The following is an 18,163-nucleotide window of genomic DNA, read 5'->3' as shown; positions in this document are numbered from 1 at the left end:
TTTCTGAGCCAGCCCCATTCTTTGCAGCGACATAGTCAGTCGCATTTTCTGGAGTCTGGCCACTTCTTGGTTGATTTCTTTCGAAGCACCACGGATTTCTCCTGTTTTGTCGCACCAACATGGCCACTAGAGGATGCATTTGTTGAGCGGAAGAGTGGGGACTGTCAACTCCCTGCAATGAGTTTGTCTGCCAGGTTCTCTGGATTTACATGGCAGCTCAAACCGTTAGACAGGGCAAAAAGGGTGGGACCGTGGAAAGTGGGATGTGAATGCAACAGATGCTTGTTCAGGCTTTCATCCTTTGGAACATTTGCATTAGGAAGGATTCCAAAGTGGAGGGAACGGTAATCCGGTAGGATGGCAGGGCACAACTGGATGTTCTTGACACATTATAGCACGGGTGTCTTCCATCAAAAAACAAAGGGTGTACAAGAGAAGGATGAGGACTTGTCATTTTTATCTGTAGTGTATGGACGGCATAATTCCATCACGAGTTTTTCAGCTGAAGCATGGGGCGGTAGGCAACTGGAGTAACATTGTAACTTATTAGTTCAGTGCAGTAAATGAGCTCATTATTGTATGTATTATTTGGGTATGTTTCTTTTCGAGTCTCGCCTCGTATGGTACCAATGACTTGTCACTATGCGCATGTCAATATTTGGTCGCCTTTTCCGGAGAGACAATTGTGTCATTCGCCCCGCACCTCCTTCCGCCTCTGGTCGTGTTTTGTTGTCAGGAGGCCTTTCTCCACTCACGACATCAAACCCCGGACTTAGCCTTTACATTCTTGCCTTCAGTCATCACTTTAGTTGGAACCGCGCAGTTTTCTTGCCATTGGTTACATGATTTGGTCAAGATGGCGCCAACAACATCTGATAAGACGATTTCAAACTCCATAAACACCTCACCCACGTCACCACTACAAGACGTCACTAATCAGACACTCGACCCTGAAAGGGGTGCTTCCAGTTCCAAGAAGGAGCTCATCAACTTTCTCAGAGGCTGGCCCTCCCCGTCCTTGTTATCTTCCTCCATTTTACAGGCCGCCTCGACGGCGCTCCTCTCTGACCCCTCCCTGTTCGTTCCTGCCTTGCAATACGGCCCAGACCCGGGGTACCAGCCTCTCAGAGAAGAATTGGCTGTCTGGCTGGAGAAGCAATATTCAACCAGCACCAAGAGCGAGGAGATATGCATCACCGGCGGCGCGAGTCAGGGGTTGGCATGTGTGCTGGCTAGTTTTACTGACCCGTCTTACACCCAGACTGGTAGGTGTCTCACCCATGGCCAGTTTTTAGAGACGTTATGCTGACAGTCAACGTCACAAAGTATGGGCGTCGGCGCCATGCTACTACCTCGCCTGTCCCATCTTTGAGGATGCCGGGTTTGGTCCAGGACGCATAAAAGCCGTGCCAGAGGACCAGCAAGGGGGCATTGATATCGACTTGCTGGACACTTTGCTTCAAAAGCACGAGGCCCAGCACCACCAGCCAACTCACAAAGGAGCAGAAAGGAAAAACGCCGGCCCCTACAGAAAGCACTACCACCATGTTGTCTACCTTGTTTCGACGTGCTCCAACCCTTCTGGGACGACCATGACGCTGGAGAAGAGAAACCGACTGGTCAAAGTCGCCAGAAGGCACGATGTGCTGGTCGTGAGTGATGATGTCTACGACTTTTTACAATGGCCTATCCTGCCAGCCTCCCCCTCGTCTGACCTCGGCCCGTTGCTCCCGCGCCTCTCAGACATTGACTTGTCATTGGGTCCCTCAGAGCCCGCAACAAGCTCTGGGAAATGGTTCGGCAACGTTATTTCCAACGGCTCTTTCTCCAAACTGCTGGGACCCGGTCTCAGGACGGGGTGGGTTCACGGCACGCCAGACTTCATCATGGGGCTGTCCCAGACGGGGGCGACCAGGTCGGGAGGCGCGGCCAGCCAGTTTGCTGCTGCGTTGTTGGCTGAAGTGATGAAGGCTGGGGAGTTGGAGAGGCATCTGCAGGAAACGGTCAGGCCCAGTCTGCGGAGACGACATGAGCTCATCATGGAAACGATCAAGCAGGAGTTGGGAGCGTTGGGGGTGACGGTGGCTGCGCAGGATGGGGATAGGTTTGGGGGGTATTTTGTTTGGTTGACTTTGCCGGAGGGGCTTGACGCAAGGGTGGTGGCGCAAAAGGCCAGGCAAGAGGAGGAGTTGATCGTGGCAGAGGGGGAGATGTTTGAGGTGAGGGGAGATGAGGAAGGGGCGAAGTTTAGGGGGAATATCAGGTTGAGTTTCTCTTGGGAGGAGGAGCACAAGATCACAGAGGGGGTAAGGAGATTGGGGCGTGTGTTGAGGGGTTTGTCAGGCGAGACTCGATAGCTGTCGTCAAGGGTAACAAGGTGGGTGTTTTTGGAGGGGCGACTGATAGGTAGAAATAACATCACACTATGTTAGGGCCGAACTTTGCCACCATGAGACACATCAGCCTCGACTGTCCATAACAAGGAGGGAACTTGATCTTCTCGCCTTCTTCTTGAGCCATTACGCAGAAAGAGATGGTAACCTGCATCGACACGCACCAAGCCACAATATCCAGCAATCAGAAACTCCATCTAACAGTACTATACACCAAAATAACCCAACCAAAGCTCGTCTCCCCATTTCATCTAGTTTCATGTGCATCCCTCTAGGTAACCGCTTCTATCCCCCCTTCCCTGATTTTGCTTCGCCAAGTTCGCAGAGAACAAATCTAGCAAGATAGCAACGGCAAACAAACCTTAAACCTTGTTGCCAGAACCTAGAAACGCAAAAAGAGCCATCGCACTGATCTCCGTGACATTAGGGATAGCCTGAACTATCACCGAAAAGCGGCAGCGAGCCAAGCCCATAGAACATCAACCTTCATCCAACCCGATCTTTTTTGAGATGGCGTCTCGTACCCAACCCCTACTTGATAATAATAGATGGAAGTATCTCGACTTGAGGATGTCGTGCTCTCCTATCGACAGACCAAGCTCCAACCAAAAGGCCTGCGTAACATTTCCGCACTTTTGCTACTCAGTGTCCTCCCGGGAGAACAAAACTATGCGGTCATGCTCGTCATTTCCCACAAACTAACATCCCTTTAGCCGAAGATACAGCTGAGCGTAACGGTAGGTCACATAACGGCTTGAAACCGAACCTTGGATAATGATGGCTGGGCTTCGCAGCTGAAGATGCCCACTTGTCTTCCTGCTGTTGCGTTACCGCAGTTCAGGCGGCATCGAAGCAATTTTTGGAGCCGGGTGAAGGTGAAGAAAACGCAGTCGCAGGGCGCCATTACCTTCAAGATACCCGATGCCTTCAAGCCTCCTAATTCCTCATCAACCCCTGCCGCATCTTCTGAAACTCTTTGAACTGCAGCTCATGGTTCTCGCATGCGGCTAGCCACTTTTGTCTGAGTGGCTTGTCCTGCTCCAGCGAGTTGACATATTCCTGATAACCATTGTCACCCATAGCACTGACCCATGAGAAGCCCGCCGAGTTTTGTTGAGCCTGGCGTGTAGAAAAGTGTGTCAACATCGTGCCGTTCCATTGAGACCAAGCAATCATGTAGGCCTCAAACTCCTTGGTATATGTATTCCAAGCTGGGCTCCCTAACTTGACACCGCCAAAAGCAAGTGTTGTCGGAACTTTGGGTGCTTGGGGAACAGGTGGACAGGAAAGCGGCGTAGGCTTCATCTGAGGTATGGGAATTGTGGCCGAGGGTCTGGATTGGAATGGCAGGCTTTGGCCCAAATCGGCAAATGAGTTCAGTCCTGTTGCTTTCTGGCTGAAAGGCGCAATATTCTCAAAGTCTGCAAACACATTCGGTCTCATAAAGTCGTCCGTGTCTTCGGACCCTGCGTGAGTTGGGTTCACTTTGGGCATCTTCTGTGTACCGTTGACCTTTGGAGGCAGAGGCGGAGCAGCGGTCGCAGTGGTGCCAACATGGCCAGCTCGCCACTCCGGCTTTGTCGGTTCAACAGGGATGGGTCGGGCTTCGTTGGCCGCAGGCGGTTGTTGAGCTGTCGTTTCAGAAACGGGAGGGTCAATATCCATGGCGTTGGGGCTTTTGGGACCACTGGCGTTGGCTCTTCCGGTGCCTGCCTGTGCTCGGTCCTCACCACTACTATCGTCCTCCTCTGCCATTCCAGCCGATCCTGCTGTTAGGCGAACTCCTCCGCCCCGAGTCTTCTTGAGCGGTTTGACTGGTCGAGTAGGTGACACTGATGACCTCTGAGCCGCTGTTGGATTAAAGATGTTGACCTTGCTCAATTCCTCCCACTTCTTGGCATCGAAGGCACTCGGCTTCGGAGCAGCCTCTTGCTGAGGCATGGCTGCTGCTGGTTTCGGGGATGCATTGGCGAATGCTTCGTATGAGGTCCCAGAATCTTGTCGCAGTGGGGATTGTCGGCCACGGCGTCTTGCTCTCGTAAAGGCATTATCTAGCGGAGAGCTGGGCGAAGCCTCAAAATCACTCCCAGCGCTGAACTCGAACCTACCCTTGTCTTCGGCGACAAACTTCGTATTGATATTATCGGCGCTGTGTCTCGCGAACCGGGCTGTTTGGATGGGAGAGGTCGGGTCGTCATCGTCGTCGGGCACCGCGAAACTGACAGTTTGACCGGCGTTAGCATCACACCTAGGCCTTTGTGGTTGTTGCCCATCCTGAGTTGGTCTGGGGCGTTTCCGTGAAGAGTTTGTCCCCTTCTTGGCCAGCAACACATTCAGTTGGTCGGTCAAGTCGTCTTCGAAAAGACTCGAGCGAGAACCAGCCCGCTGGACTCCACTTGGAGTTTCATACATGCTGTGCTGCGCGCTGGAAGCGAAGGGGTACTTGATTTTACTGTAAGCATCGTAGCCGTGAGAGCTCTCTGGAGGGTGGTCGACGCCAGGCTTGGTAGCGCCAGATCCAGCATTACGAGGGCAAGACTTCTCACCAGTCCACCCACACGGAGGCGGAATCTGAGAAACTCTGCTGAAATAACCCGGATAGGGGTAACGAGAAGAAAGGGGTGCGGCATACACCTTGGGGCCAGGCTTGGCCTGAGCAGAAGCTCCTCCGTTTACTGTAGCTTTATGATGTTAGCAACGTACAAGTTCATTTCTAACAGGTTCAGGTCTCACCGTTTGCGCTACTATTGACTGATGAGGTAGAGCTGGTGGCGGTTCCGCCAAACCCAGCCGTAGTCGGTGGTGCGGAGTCAGGCGGCTGCGCAGTTCGGGGGCTGTACCGGGCGCTGGCCTTTGATTGAGCTGGAAAGCGGGGGTTGGTGGCCGTCTCATGATATGGCGGCTTCTCATTGCTCGATCGTCGGAAACCGTCAGAACCCACGCTGGCACTTCGTTGGCGATTAGGAGGTGCAGGCGGCGCCTCAGCGGGATTCTTGCGCGCGTTGTCCTTCATGCTCTTGGCCCGGTTGACGTTCAGAGGCTCGAATGGGTTAAACTTTTCCCCCACATTGGTAGCATAAGGCGTGCTCTGCCGATTATCCAAGAAGGTGTCGCCGAATTGTTGGGTCAGTGGGTCAACGTACTCAGACGTCGGCCGAGGTTTGCCAGTAGGGGCAGCGCCGGCTGCTGAGGTGCTCCCTGAGGCTGTGTACGTGTTGTAGTGATGATTTTTAACCGGCGGTTCGTCGCCTGTTGGTGATGATGGTGTAAATCCTGTCTTCCTTGTTGAGTTTCCACCAAAGGCAGCCTGTTGCCGTCTTTCCTGAGCCGCGCTCCTCGGGGTCGGAGGAGCATCTCTCGGTCTCGGTGGGACCGGGCGCGTTGCCCCGTAGGCAGTTTGCGGATTTGATGCCCTGGACCTTTCCCAAGCCTCCGATTTCGATTGTTCCCTCATTGACTCCGTCTTCGTCTTTGGCTTTGCCTGCCATTGTGAGTATCTTGAAGCTCCCCCGGTGCTGGCTGTGGTAGTCGGCCGGGTGGGCATCGGAGGTCGTCTCTGCGGAGGTGCGCCAAACTTCGAGTTTATATCTTGAGAGGTATTCATGTATGGGTTGCCTCTGACGCCTGACGCACCGCCATAGGCGGCGCTCCATCGCCCCAAGCGCGCGCGGTGGGCATCATACTTTGCTTTTTGCGAGGGGTCGGTCAAGATCTCATGGGCTGTTTGGATGAGCACAAACTTTTCCTTCGATAGTTCTTCGTTGCCAATGTTGCGATCTGGATGATACTTAAGAGCTGCGTAAGAGTTGTTAGCACGAAATCATGTTGAATAGTAGCCACTTTGGTGGTTCCTACCGAGCTTCTTGAATTGCTTTTTGACCACTTCGATCTCGGACATGGATGGGAGTTCGAGATCGGCATAGTAATCCCGTTCGAAATCTGGCTTGACCATTGTGATCTGATATTGGGCTAGGGCACGCCCTACCTGTCCCCCTTCCTGCCAAAGATACCAACTGTAGGAACAACTTTTGCCAGCGCTTAGATTCGAAGTTGGTGAAGAATTTCCTTCACTCTAAGTTCCAAGTCGGAAATCCCCAAGCAAACAGTGAAAGAGCAAAATGGCGAACCGTCTGTTGCCTTAGCTATGCAAGGGGGCAAACTTGGTGGCCCCCTTGTCTGGCCGAGCCCGTTTGATTCCCGGTGAAGGCAAACGGTGCCGGATGTTTGGATAGTCAACTAGCAATTGGGGCCCGACGCAGTTGTCTTGGGCGGGGGCGGGAAACCAGATCGTGTCGACGTGGGAATGGTGCCGCGTTCAAGCACAGCTCTCGCGCGCGGTGTTTAGCACAGAGGCAAATCGAGGGGTTTGTTTGGAGGTCGCGGAACCGTGACAGTACGTTGAGGGTAGGGATCGAGTCGCAAAACCGTGAACTATTTGGTGGGGCAAATATTGGACAAAAAAATGAAAGTCGAAAGTGGACTGGCTGGGTGGGAGCAGGAACTCGGTCTCGGCGGAGCCAGCAGTTGGAGGCAAGTGATGAGAGGTGGAAGGAGCTTGCAGGATGTCGTGCTGACAAGTCGAGCCGTTTCCGCAGAGAATATTCGGTGCGTGTTGGAAAACTGCGAATGTTGGTTTGTGGTTAGCTGCAGTTCGAACAGGCGCATGCGTTTGGGAACACAAACACGCCGCGCGCTGGCTGTAAATCCTAATCCTCGTGTCGCTCGGCTTACCTCACTCACCAACAGGAAGGCGAGACAGGAACTGCCAAGCTGGAAACCGCCGGTTCTGGAATGCGGAGAAAAGAGTGACTGCTTTTCAAAATAATGACAAAAGACACCGAGTATGTAGTAACCTCTTCTTGCACCTCGACCCCAGTATTGTTCGGAGTGTGCTCAATCTCCAGCCAGGTCAACAGTCAAAATAGAGGGCGCCTGCCGCAGCTCACTTGATCGAAACAATTAGGTGGGGTCTACTTCAGCTGTCAAGGGCAACTGGGAGCAAGGCGTGGAGGGGGGGCACCATTAGCGCGTGCTCTATTTACACCAGCGTCACAGTGAATATGACGTACTGCTGGTCCCCTGTTCCCGCCCTGCCTGGTCCACTGGCTTTTCCTTTTTCAAGCTGGTGAACCTGGGCCGGCGGGGCAGGGTAGCTGTGTCTATAGTACTAAAGTACAAAAGCTGCAAGAGATGCTGCTTGAGAGGAAAGAGAGCGAAAAGCGGTGAGGCGTCCTAACTGTCATCACCACTTGTTGCCGCTGTATCTCACAAGTAGGAGTTCATCCGAATCCTCTCACCCCATACTTGTGGTTTGCGGGGTAATAATCGGCGCCTCTTCTTGAACCTAGGACTACCCACCTAAGATCCTACTATCACCATCATTCTGTTGCCCTCAGTCCCGCCCATTCATTTCCACTTGATCATCATTGCATGATATCTCCGCAAGAGGTGTTCTTCCTCCCTGCATCATATTCAGATTGGAGATCTCGAGGGCCAGAAATGGTTCCAGTGACTATTGTGCTGAAGCATCAGGTCACGGGACATTTAAATGATAGGATGACCAGTTCCGGATGGGCTGAGGCTATGCTATACTACCGTGGGGGAGATGAACTTGTCATCTGCCAGAACCCGAGAACCCTCATAACGTCAGCTTGTATAACAGCAGTGTGATGCGTACTCAGCAAGCCAACTCTGGGCATCCTACGGACACCTCAAACATGGAACAGGTCTTTTACTTTAAGATGCGAAGGACGTGTGAAGAACATCAAGGCATCGTCCGGGTTAGGGTTGTGAAGACGAAATCCGCTGACGAAACATATCGGACATAAGCAAAACACAAAACAAGATTGCAAATGGCGCCAGATTGAAGTTCAACAGGGCCGGCCATACATAGCATACTCCTATTCAAACTTGATATCTTTCCTTCCACGCGCTCCGTCATGCTGACCATTCATTCCCGGGATGTACATGGAAACCCCTTTGTCGTCATGAGACCCTTGCCTTGATATCTCTAATTCCCCACAACATATATGATACACTTGTTACCGAAAGATTAAAACAATGAAACTCCCAACAATGCATCTCCCCTCAGAATAGTTTATCCTGAAATGTCTTTGGACAACTCGTAACTCCACCCACCATCCCGTCTCATCTTATCTCTGGCCATGTTATCCTTTCTGACTTCGTCTTCTGTCAACCTATCCGTTCCACTCCAGTTGGCCGAGCTCGTTCTCGCCCTGAATCTGTGCCATCTGTCCTTGCTCTTGCTAAATACCTCCTCCATGTTGAGTGGGGCCGGTGGTCCAAAGACTTGCATGGGGTCCATGCGTTCTTGTGCCAGCAATGCCTGTTTGAGAGCTGGTGAATCTGCCCAATCGGCCACCATGATATGCTCGTCTTCATCATCGTCATCGTCATCCGTCTGAATCTCAGGGAGTTCAATAGCCTCGCCGTTCTGGAAACGGGGAGATGACCGAGTCGCAGTCCTGTTGACTGACTTTGGAATACCACCAGCGCCAGGCCGAGCAGGGGTCTTGTGGGGATTTGCCGCCTGTCCTGTAGGGCGGTTGGGCGCAAAGGGAATGGCACCTTTGGCGAATTGGGCTGTGTTGTGCAAAGCCGGTTTGACGGTGCTGTGATGCTGTGCTGTGACGGTGGCCTTGAAAAGGTCTCTACTCGCACTGGGCGGAGGCACGTTGGCATAGCCTGTCGAGAACATGGACTTGTTGGAAGGGTCCTGAGTGATCCGTTTAGCATCCTCCCAGATTACAACCGCCACGGGGCCTGCCGGTCGACTCACCTTAAACCCAGCCGACGGCCTCACAGACGGTGGCTTCATTGTCCGCTGCTGGCTGTCGGCCATCTCAATGTCTTGGTCAAAGTCCTCGCTCACTCTGATAGGTTTGGTCTCCTGGGTGGTCTTTTGTGACTTGGATTTGGAAAAGCCCTCATTCTCTTGCTGGTGTGGACGCTTCATAGGCGCTTTCCCGCTTGCCAAACTCTGATTGACAAGTCGACTTTCCTGATGCATAGTGGAACCCAACCGAGAAGGAGGCCGCACAGGAGCCTTGTCTGCCATGCTGTAATCAGGAGGCCCGTTCGGCTGTGACCTAACAGCCGGAGGGGGTGCTCTGGTGGCCTTGGCTTTCTCAATACGCTCCCTCTGTTGCTCTTGCTTCTGGGCAGCAATGCGTTTCCGTTCAAGCTCGGCTTTGGCATCACGCTTCCGTTGAGCCTCGCGCTCCTCTTGCTCCTTCCGTTTCAAGGCCGCCGAAGAGGCTGATGTCTTGAGATGGGGCAATGACTTCTTCTCGTTCAATGAACTCTGACTGGTCTTGTTCTTCACATGCATTGGTGGCTGCTGCTGTGGCTGACCTAATGTCTCTTGGAGGTTGGAGGCCAGGACGCTATTTGAAGGATGGAACTGAGACTGTTGAGAACTGGGAGGATAAACGCGCATGACGGTCGGCGCTTGCCGAGTGGTCTTAGAGAGCGTCTCCTTGGTTGGCTTGACTGGGCGCTTGATGCCCTGCGTCCTGACTGACGATGCAGTCGTGGGTCGCTGAATGGAAGACGGGGGCATCGCCATAGTGACCGTCGAGGTCGCATCGGCCATGTCGACATCACCCTCATCAGAGAGACCTTGATCATCGGCTTGGCGGTTGGCCCTTCCCGGGCTGGTTCGGGTCGACTTGGGAAGCGCCTTCGGAAGTGCCTTTCGTGATGGTGCCGGTGTTTGTAAACCCTGGGGTTGGGGTCGGTACTGAGAATGAGCGGCGCGAGCTTGTTCCGCACGTGCTTGTTGTTGCTCTTGCTCTCGTTCCTTCTGCAGGGCCACTTGCTTTTCCATGGCAGCAAGTCTTTCCTGCTCTTTGCTGAACACGCGCGCCTTTTCGTCCTCTTGTTTACGTGCCTTATCCAACTTCTCCAGTTCTTTTTCTGCTCGCCTCACCTCTTTCATCTCCTTCTCTTTGGCTCTAGAATCCTTCTCCCGCTCCTTGGCCTCGATCTTCTCTCGTTCGGTAGACGCTCTAGTTCTCCGGGTGCTGTTGGACCTGGCTGGACTCAGTGGTCGGGAAGTGGATGAAAGCTGCTGTGTGAGGTCGGGGTACATCACGTTGTCTACCGATCTGAAAGACTCAACAGATGGTCCTGGATGAATACCAAGCTGCACAGTGGAAGGTGAGATCATAGCTTTGCCTTCAGCACTGATGGCTGCGCTTCTTACATTCAAGTTCTTGGCGCTACTCAACAGGGAAGACAGCTTATTCTTAACCTGCTTCAGGGGGTTGTCTCGGAAAGCACTGCGAGTAGGCGATTTGCTGGGTGTTGGCATGCGACCATCCTCTTCGACAGAGGGCAGAGTTGGCTGGGTCGCCGTCACGATCTTCTTGAGAGTAGCACCATCACCGCCCTCAAGTTGCGCAAGTGTCGGAAAAGCAGGCACAGATGCGGACTTCGAATGCCCTGGAGTGCTGTTCTGCCACTGTGGGCTAGCTTGGGCTTTCCAAGCGGTGGCGGGGCTGCTGGGGGGCATATCATGCTCAGTATCGCTCATCGACGACTTGCCTGCCACATTCTCCATATCTTCGACGGAGAGGCTCTTGCGGAGTTCAGGACGAGGGTTATATGGCACCACGGCAGGGGCTGCAGTGACAACATTACTTGGGGCCGCGATCCAGTCCTCGTCATCGTCCACTGGGAATGCTCCGGGAGTAGGAGCTGGTGCATTCGGTTTTGCGGGTGATTGTTTCAGCTTGGCTTCTGTAACGGATCCCAAGTTGGCCTGCGTCTGACCTGCTGGCGGAACGAAGAGATTCGCCAATGATTTGGAAGGTCTTGGGCCAGCAGCCTGAGACTTGCCCAACATGCTGATCTGATCATGCAACAGCTGAGTGTAAGTCTTGCTGTGTTCCGCTATCCTGGTGGTGTTTTCCAGCTGAGCAGTGAGCTCCTCATCGACATCCATGTCCTCATTGTCCTCATCATCAGAGTATTGTCTGGTGTTGCCCAGGCTCTTGCCACCAGTGTGGCGATTATAGAAGCTTGGGCGACTGAAATCCAAATGGCTCGTCCTAGATATCCGGCTGCCGCTCTTAGAGGCCAATGGCTCGCGGGCGGGCAGAGAGGCGAAGCTCAGACTGCTCTTGCGCACCAATGGCCTGATGGGACTTGAGGCCTCTGATGGTGACCTGGCATCCTCGGCATCCTCCTCCGACTCCTCGTGTCTTTCGCTAGAAAAATGTTCCGTAGGCTTCGGGAAACCCCTCGGAAGACTAGACGTGGTCTGCTTTACAGGCGACGATTTTGGAGGGGATGGTTTTCGAGGCGATGAAGACGACTTCTGGGGCGACGCTGGCTTCGTCGGCGCTTGCCTCTGCGGTGATGTTCTGACGGGTGACGACCTGGCAGGGGGTTCGGTCTTTTTAGGAGATGGTACTCTTGGCGACATCATTGCGAGTTTAGTTCGAACCACAACAGGACTGCTGGATTGTCCCATTTCCGAAGAGAAGCCACCACTGGCTGAGGCATAGGTTGTAGGCTGGCGTGTCTCGCTCTCATCAGCAGCGTCAAATTCGTCCTCGGCGAACGTCAGAGTTGGACTCGGTTGTTCTGCAAGACCGCTGGGGACATTGGGTTCGCCATCTCCTGTCTCGACATCAGGCTGTGGGCTGTCGACCATATCGACGTCATCGTCCTTGTCACAATAATCCAAATTCACCGTGTCGCAACTTTGGCTGCCATGATAACCGGAGTCCGTGAACAGGAGGGAAGATGGGGCCGCAACAGCTAGGGCAGGAGGGGGCGCTAAAATCCTTGCTGGGCTGGTACTCTTGGAAACTGTGGGCTCGGGCTTGTCTTCGGCTACCTGAAATTGTGGCAATCGCGCTGGGCTTTGACGTTGAGTGCTGCTGAATGAATTAGGCGCGTCCTTTGGTGTTGAGGAAAAGACATCGGACAGTGGCTTCAAGATACTAGTTAGCATTTGACGCGTCATATCCGCCTCCAACCACATTTGCCTACCACGCGAGTTTCCAAGGGTCTGATTTTCCGTGTTGTCATGGGCGTTTTCCCACGCAATTTTCCGGGTGTTTTGAAGAGTTCAGCGACATTCCTGTCAAATGTAGTCAGCAGCATTTCCATCGTCGTGCTAAATCATCATGCAAGACCATACATCTGGTTTTCTGAGAAAATCTCGGCCATGTGCTCATTCAACCAATCTAGCTCATTTCGCGCCGAGAAAGAGAATTCTTCTATCTCTGACTCGGCGATGTCGAGGGCAGAGTTCCTTTCCTCCTCGACCCAGGCGGCCGACCCGACCTGAAGTCGAGGGCCCCCTCGAAGTGCCATTGTTCGTCGAGTGAGGTCGCCGTGATCGGTAATGGGGTATGGCGTTTTCGTGGCTCTTGGGCTTGTTCGGCGCGTTTCGAAGGTCAACAAAGGGCGTACAGGACAGTTGCAGAAAGGGAAGCAACAAAAATAACAAGAAGACAAGAGCGAGGAAGTGGGTGGATTGTAAGACTCAGAAGGGATTACCAGGAGTCATCAGGGAAAGGGAGGGTCGAGGGTTGATAGTTGCTTTGCGAAAGTTGTGGGTTTGCAGAGCGGGTCGTCTTGATCTGGTTAGCCATTGTTTTGATTCCCTCCAAAACAGGAAAGGTGCAACCTGGAGCATTTTGGTGGGGTCCTCCCGCTCAACTCCGACGCCTGTTCACGTGCGGGGCACTGGACCTGTTTCAGTTCATTCTTCTTTGCCCATCTGCACTCAATCACCTTTTCTCCGGGTTGCATGCCAGTGCTATGTACAGGACTGATATTTACACCATAACTTCTATTTCTATTCATTAGGACATGGAAATTAGCACCTACTTGGTTAAAGGCCTTAAAAGATAGCACATCATGCAAGCTCTATCGCTTTCAGCTCTCCCTTCTTCAACCCTTCGCCAAACATGATCCCATGGGCATGGGCGTCCACCACAATCCTGAATTGATCTCCGTTAGGCCTCAATGTTAACGGTGCCTCTGCAGCAACCGCTGGAGGGAACGATGAAGTCAAAACAACGCCTCTGAGACGAGGCAGTGCCATTTACCTCTTATCGAGTCCGGATAGAGACTCGTTTTTGGTATAAAGGTCCCCTTGCAAAGGAAGTTGACGTGAAGTGGGAAAATTGGTGTTGCCTACATGGCAGACCCTGAGAGCAAGTGCGGTGCCAGGTTTAGCAGAAGATAGCTGATAGGAGTATGGCGATAATACCACATGTGCTTGTATGGTGTACCAGTATCTTGTAGCGTCTCAAAGAATAACGCTTCGCATATGGTGAACAGACCAGCGTCTATGAAAATGGTTCCTTGGCTGAATTCATCATGCGTATTGTACGAGTCGAGTGGTTAATGGGCAATTGAAAAGACCAACACATCTAGGGTTGGCTGCAGCTTCAGAAATGAGCAGCAAGATTTGGAACATCAGAGTGAAAGTCATCGAGAAGCAACATTGAGTTTTCTGAATTGGACTCGAAACAATTTGAAAGAGAGGATAGATATCCACGAGGGTATTGACGTTTGGATTGATCGATCTTCAAGGGAATTGCTAGGTGTGGCAACCAGGACCCACTTTAAGTTTAATGGCTTCGTCGCGTTCAGCAAAGAATAGGTCGCGTCGCGCATCAGCTTTCAGAGTGTTGGATTGTTCTTGTCCTTCCTTGTTCACCTCCAGAATTAAGCAGCAGCAGCGCGACAACACTTTGCAGGTCCACCAGCGTTCAGCCGATCTTGGATTAATCTTTTTAATTCAAATTCATTAGCCTAGATGGAGGTGGAGGTATCAGATTCGACTGACTGGTTGGGAACGCCGCTCGCCAGCTTGAAGTCCGTCGAGGAGGCACTCCGCTGCCATGTCTGCAAGGACTTCTTCACAACACCGATGCTTACTTCCTGCAGCCATACATTCTGTTCGCTTTGTATTAGGAGGTGTCTCACCGCCGACAGCAAATGCCCGCTTTGCCGGAAGACTGTCGACCTCTCCAAACTGCGGGGCAACGGTGCCCTGCGAGAGGCAGTCGAAGCATTTAGGGGAGTCCGAGATAGCATTCTCAAATTCGCAAGAACGCCAACGCCGGCTCTACCGAGATCTCCTAAGAGAAAAGCGACCGAGGTGGACGACTCCGACGACGAGTTTCAGGAAAGCAAACGGCCAAGGAGGTCTACGAGAAATCGCAAGGCAAGGGAACCACAAGCATCCAGTCAACTGACTATTGAGGATTCGGAGGGTGACCTGCAAGATGACAATGATGGGGAAGATGAATATGTGCCAGAGCCTAGTACGTTGGGCCCGTTCTAGCCGCCGAGGACAAGGCTAACTGATTCTCAGATGACGGACTGGTCGCGTGCCCTATATGCGAACAGCGCATGAAAGAAGTTCTTGTCGACAGACATCTTGACACCTCGTGTCCAGGTGAACCTCAGCCTCAGCCAAAACGCACGCCAGCCGCCAGCCGCTCGATCGCCTCTACCCTGCTATCACCCTCCAAGAGACCACCAGCCGCGGCTGCCAAGGCCCCCGAGCGTCTTCCAACTCTTCAATACTCTATGGTGAAGGATCAGGCTCTTCGGAAAATCATGCGAGAGCTGGGCCTGTCCACTGCTGGCAACCGAACGATGCTCGAAGCAAGACACCGAGAGTGGCTCACACTTTGGAATGCGAACTGCGATTCTGCCAATCCCAAGTCCCGCGGGGCTCTATTTCAGGATTTGCAGGTGTGGGAAAGGACTATAGGCACCATGGCACCCACCAGCTCCAAAGCAGCCAACACAGGCGCTCAAATCAAGGACAAAGATTTTGATGTTGGCGCTTGGGCGGCAAAGCACGACTCTTCCTTTAAAGACTTGATTGCGAACGCGAGGAGAAGTAGGCAAATTGCTGAGCAAAAGGCCAGAGAGGCTGCTGCCGAAGAAGCTGCGAAACAAGAAGCAAGCTCATCAGTCCCACAGCCTTCGGTACCAAAAACGTCGACACCATCAACGGCGGAATCAGCCCCTTTGCCACAAACACCAGTGTTACCGGTTCAACCGCCACCACACCCGTCATACTCTCACCCGGAGCGTTGGCAACATCAACCCCAACCAACGCACTATCAACAGCCATAAATGGCTCGGCCACCCCCACGCTACCCTCAGCCCCCATACCCGAGCGACACGAGGACTATAGACACTGGCCTAACGGCTCAAGAGGTTACTGACCTACCCAGGCTCGACAAGTAGAAGGGACACAAAGCTGGCTTTGGCTGGGTGTTGTAGTACATTCGTAGAGGAATATAATCTGATTTCGGTTGCTGGTTGAGCGAGGAATGTTGTTTTAGCACAGATGGGAGCAAAACTTTACGCGCGGCATAAAGCGGTAGACCAAGGGGGTACCTGTGATGTGGGAGGTGGGTTTGGCAAACCTTCTCCGCTTCAGCATCATAGATTTTAGCCGCATCCACTTTGTATCTACCTTACCTATGGATACGTAGTAATAATCATTTTTGGTAGCTGGGACGAGGCAACGAGCATAGCTAAACCCCCCAAAAAAAAAAAAAAAAAAAAACCATGAAAAAACCCCCCCAAAAAAGGAATAAAAAAAACAATTGTCATTTCCTGATCCTGTTGGTATTTGATAGGTACTCCAGCTCTTCTCACAACATCATGATATCCTGACCCCGTGATTCCAAACAATCATATTCAGGGTAATACATGATGAGATACCTACACAAAACAACGCCATGCTACCGAACTCCTATGCCATCTGTGAAAATCCCTACTCAAAGAATCCAACCCCCAATTGTGGGGAACTTGAATGGTTGTATAAATCGTGTGTAATAGTGAGTCACAGCGACATGCTGTCACATAACAACTCTTATTAAGCATGAACTAGTATATGCAAATTCGAATTAGCATACATGGATTGCCATGAAACGTCGTGTTCGATCACATCATTAACCGAGAGTAAGCCTACCCATCATGGCCTCCGCCTCGTCTGTCTCCTTATCTTTGACAGGAGCACTGCTAGGCACTTCGCCAATGGCCTCCAGCTTCTTCCGCAGGTCTGCCGCCTCCTTCTGTTCCTCCTTCGCCCTCTCCTCGGCTTCCCTCTGCTGCTTCTCCTCCACCTTCTTCCTCTCCTTCTCCTTCTCCTGTCTCTCCATCTCGGCGAGTTCATCGTCAATCTCGCCCTCATCCAGCACGGTTGTTCCACTGGCCTCGGCAAGGATCTTGCCGACCTCATCGGCATCAGCCATCTGCTCCCGGAGCCTGTCGACAACCTCTTCCACCCCCTCGACGCCGCCCACCTTGGCTGTGAGGCTCTTGAGAGCGTCTGATGACGACTCCATGACCTTGACAATCTGGACATTGTCGCTCGCTTGTTCGAGTTGAGTCTGTACCTGCTCCAGTTGGTTGACAGTGGCATACCGCTTTTCCAGCGTTTGCTCGGCCAGCTTCTTGCTCTTGAGCGCCGCCAACGCCGCCACTCTGTTTTGTTTCGTGACCGCCTCCTTGGCCTGTGCGCCCAGTTCCTCGACCCGCTTGGACAAAAGGAGCGTTTGATGCGTCAAAGAAGCCAGCAACTCCTTGAGCTGAGCAATCGACGCGTCCTCGTCCGTCAAGCCCTCTGGCTCTCCCTCCCCATCCCTGATCTTGACCGTCTTCCCATCATAGTCTATCATTTGCTTATCCCTCGCCAAGAAAACCAGCAAAACATCCATATCAGTATCTGATAACTCCCTGCCCCCTTCGACAAGCTGATCATTGAAAACCTTGGCAAAATGCGCCCTGGTAAACGTCCTCTCGAACCGCCCCTCCTTGTCCTTGATCCCCTCGCCAAAAGCCTTGCCTGCCCCCTCAACATTTTCCACTACGACAAATTGCCCCTTTGGTACTTTATCCCCGCTACCCTTCAGGAAATCAGTCACACCCGCTGTCTTGAGGACCCACCCCGCTAATCCCCATACCGACCAAGAGCGGGAGTAGATGCTCTCCTTCCGCTCGAGGAACTGCCTCAGTGGCACCAACTCCTTGTTTTCCACCGCCTCTTTGATTACCAGCCCCAGTGATAGTGGGCGGCCGTACTGTTTCGTCTCGAAGGCACTTACTAGCCTCTCGTCTGTGTTTAATACGAGCAGGGAAGGTTTGCTGGATGACGTGGGTGGAGGTGCGAGTCCGGATTTCGCAACTTTGGCGAGGGCGCGCCGCCAGGCGGAGAGGTTGGCAGCATAGCCGTCGGGATTCAGAGTTCGTTGGGCTGCAAAGGAGGAGTAGAGGGCTGGCAGGCGGGCTCTTTGGTATATTCTGTTAGCAGACGAGGATAACCTAGGCCACAAAACACGCGAGACATACTTGCGGAAGGAAGGCTCATTTTCCACTAGATAATCGAGTAGGGACTGGGACTTTTGCGACATGTTGACTGGATGTATTGATTGGTGTTGCTCGATTGGTACCTAGTTTTGAGACTCGACCGGCTTGTCGTAGTTGACAGGAAGAAGGGCAACGAGCGGTGTAAACACTTGCCCGTGTTTAGAGAAAATGAACCGCGCCAAAGAGGGGCTGCGCCGAATCAACCCTGGCAACCAGAATTCAGGCAACTGTTGCGACAAGATGCAGTCTCGAAAAAAAAGGCGTAGCCCCCGAACTGAGCTCAGCGATAAGTTTAATTGATAGCAGGTGGTGGACAATGACGTGCAGGGGACTGTGTTGGTTCTCTTTATCTTATCAGCGTGTCACAAGGGCGGTGCCAAGCA

The 18,163-nt window shown here is 52.7% G+C and overlaps 5 protein-coding genes across 5 annotated transcripts; 2 read left to right on the top strand and 3 right to left on the bottom strand.

Annotated features, from left to right (window-relative positions):
* Positions 1–856: 856 nt before the first annotated feature.
* YEY2 (Valine--pyruvate aminotransferase) lies at positions 857–2,485 on the top strand (the record flags this gene model as incomplete). The annotated part of the gene is made up of 2 exons (XM_062908979.1): positions 857–1,265; positions 1,327–2,485. The coding sequence occupies 2 exons, from the start codon at positions 857–859 to the stop codon at positions 2,355–2,357; spliced, it is 1,440 nt and encodes a 479-aa protein (XP_062772159.1). The 3' UTR covers positions 2,358–2,485.
* On the bottom strand, positions 1,754–7,350 carry QC763_124130 (uncharacterized protein). The gene is made up of 6 exons (XM_062908978.1): positions 7,125–7,350; positions 6,249–7,013; positions 5,127–6,188; positions 5,026–5,074; positions 2,505–4,611; positions 1,754–2,439 (listed from the first exon to the last, which is right to left on the bottom strand). The coding sequence occupies exons 2-5, from the start codon at positions 6,343–6,345 to the stop codon at positions 3,330–3,332; spliced, it is 2,490 nt and encodes an 829-aa protein (XP_062772158.1). The 5' UTR covers positions 6,346–7,013; positions 7,125–7,350; the 3' UTR covers positions 1,754–2,439; positions 2,505–3,329.
* An 898-nt stretch (positions 7,351–8,248) lies between these two features.
* On the bottom strand, positions 8,249–13,783 carry QC763_124120 (uncharacterized protein). Its single transcript, XM_062908977.1, is given in 7 exon segments — positions 8,249–9,129; positions 9,193–12,357; positions 12,417–12,507; positions 12,568–13,006; positions 13,060–13,166; positions 13,369–13,400; positions 13,414–13,783. The coding sequence occupies 4 exon segments, from the start codon at positions 12,741–12,743 to the stop codon at positions 8,491–8,493; spliced, it is 4,071 nt and encodes a 1,356-aa protein (XP_062772157.1). The 5' UTR covers positions 12,744–13,006; positions 13,060–13,166; positions 13,369–13,400; positions 13,414–13,783; the 3' UTR covers positions 8,249–8,490.
* Positions 13,784–14,057: 274 nt separating this feature from the next.
* On the top strand, positions 14,058–15,954 carry RAD18 (E3 ubiquitin-protein ligase rad18). The gene is made up of 2 exons (XM_062908976.1): positions 14,058–14,710; positions 14,761–15,954. Exons 1-2 carry the CDS (start codon positions 14,200–14,202, stop codon positions 15,534–15,536), a joined length of 1,287 nt encoding a protein of 428 aa, XP_062772156.1. The 5' UTR covers positions 14,058–14,199; the 3' UTR covers positions 15,537–15,954.
* Positions 15,955–15,988: 34 nt separating this feature from the next.
* QC763_124090 (uncharacterized protein) lies at positions 15,989–17,824 on the bottom strand (the record flags this gene model as incomplete). Its single annotated transcript, XM_062908975.1, has 2 exons — positions 15,989–17,702; positions 17,763–17,824. The coding sequence occupies 2 exons, from the start codon at positions 17,822–17,824 to the stop codon at positions 16,364–16,366; spliced, it is 1,401 nt and encodes a 466-aa protein (XP_062772155.1). The 3' UTR covers positions 15,989–16,363.
* Between the last annotated feature and the right edge of the window lie 339 nt (positions 17,825–18,163).

The sequence above is a fragment of the Podospora pseudopauciseta genome, chromosome 1, assembly GCF_035222475.1.
Source record: "Podospora pseudopauciseta strain CBS 411.78 chromosome 1, whole genome shotgun sequence".
In the NCBI taxonomy this organism is placed as follows: Eukaryota; Fungi; Ascomycota; class Sordariomycetes; order Sordariales; family Podosporaceae; genus Podospora; species Podospora pseudopauciseta.
The sequence above is the reverse complement of the archived record's forward strand: the minus strand, read 5'-3'. Positions and strand labels throughout refer to the sequence as shown.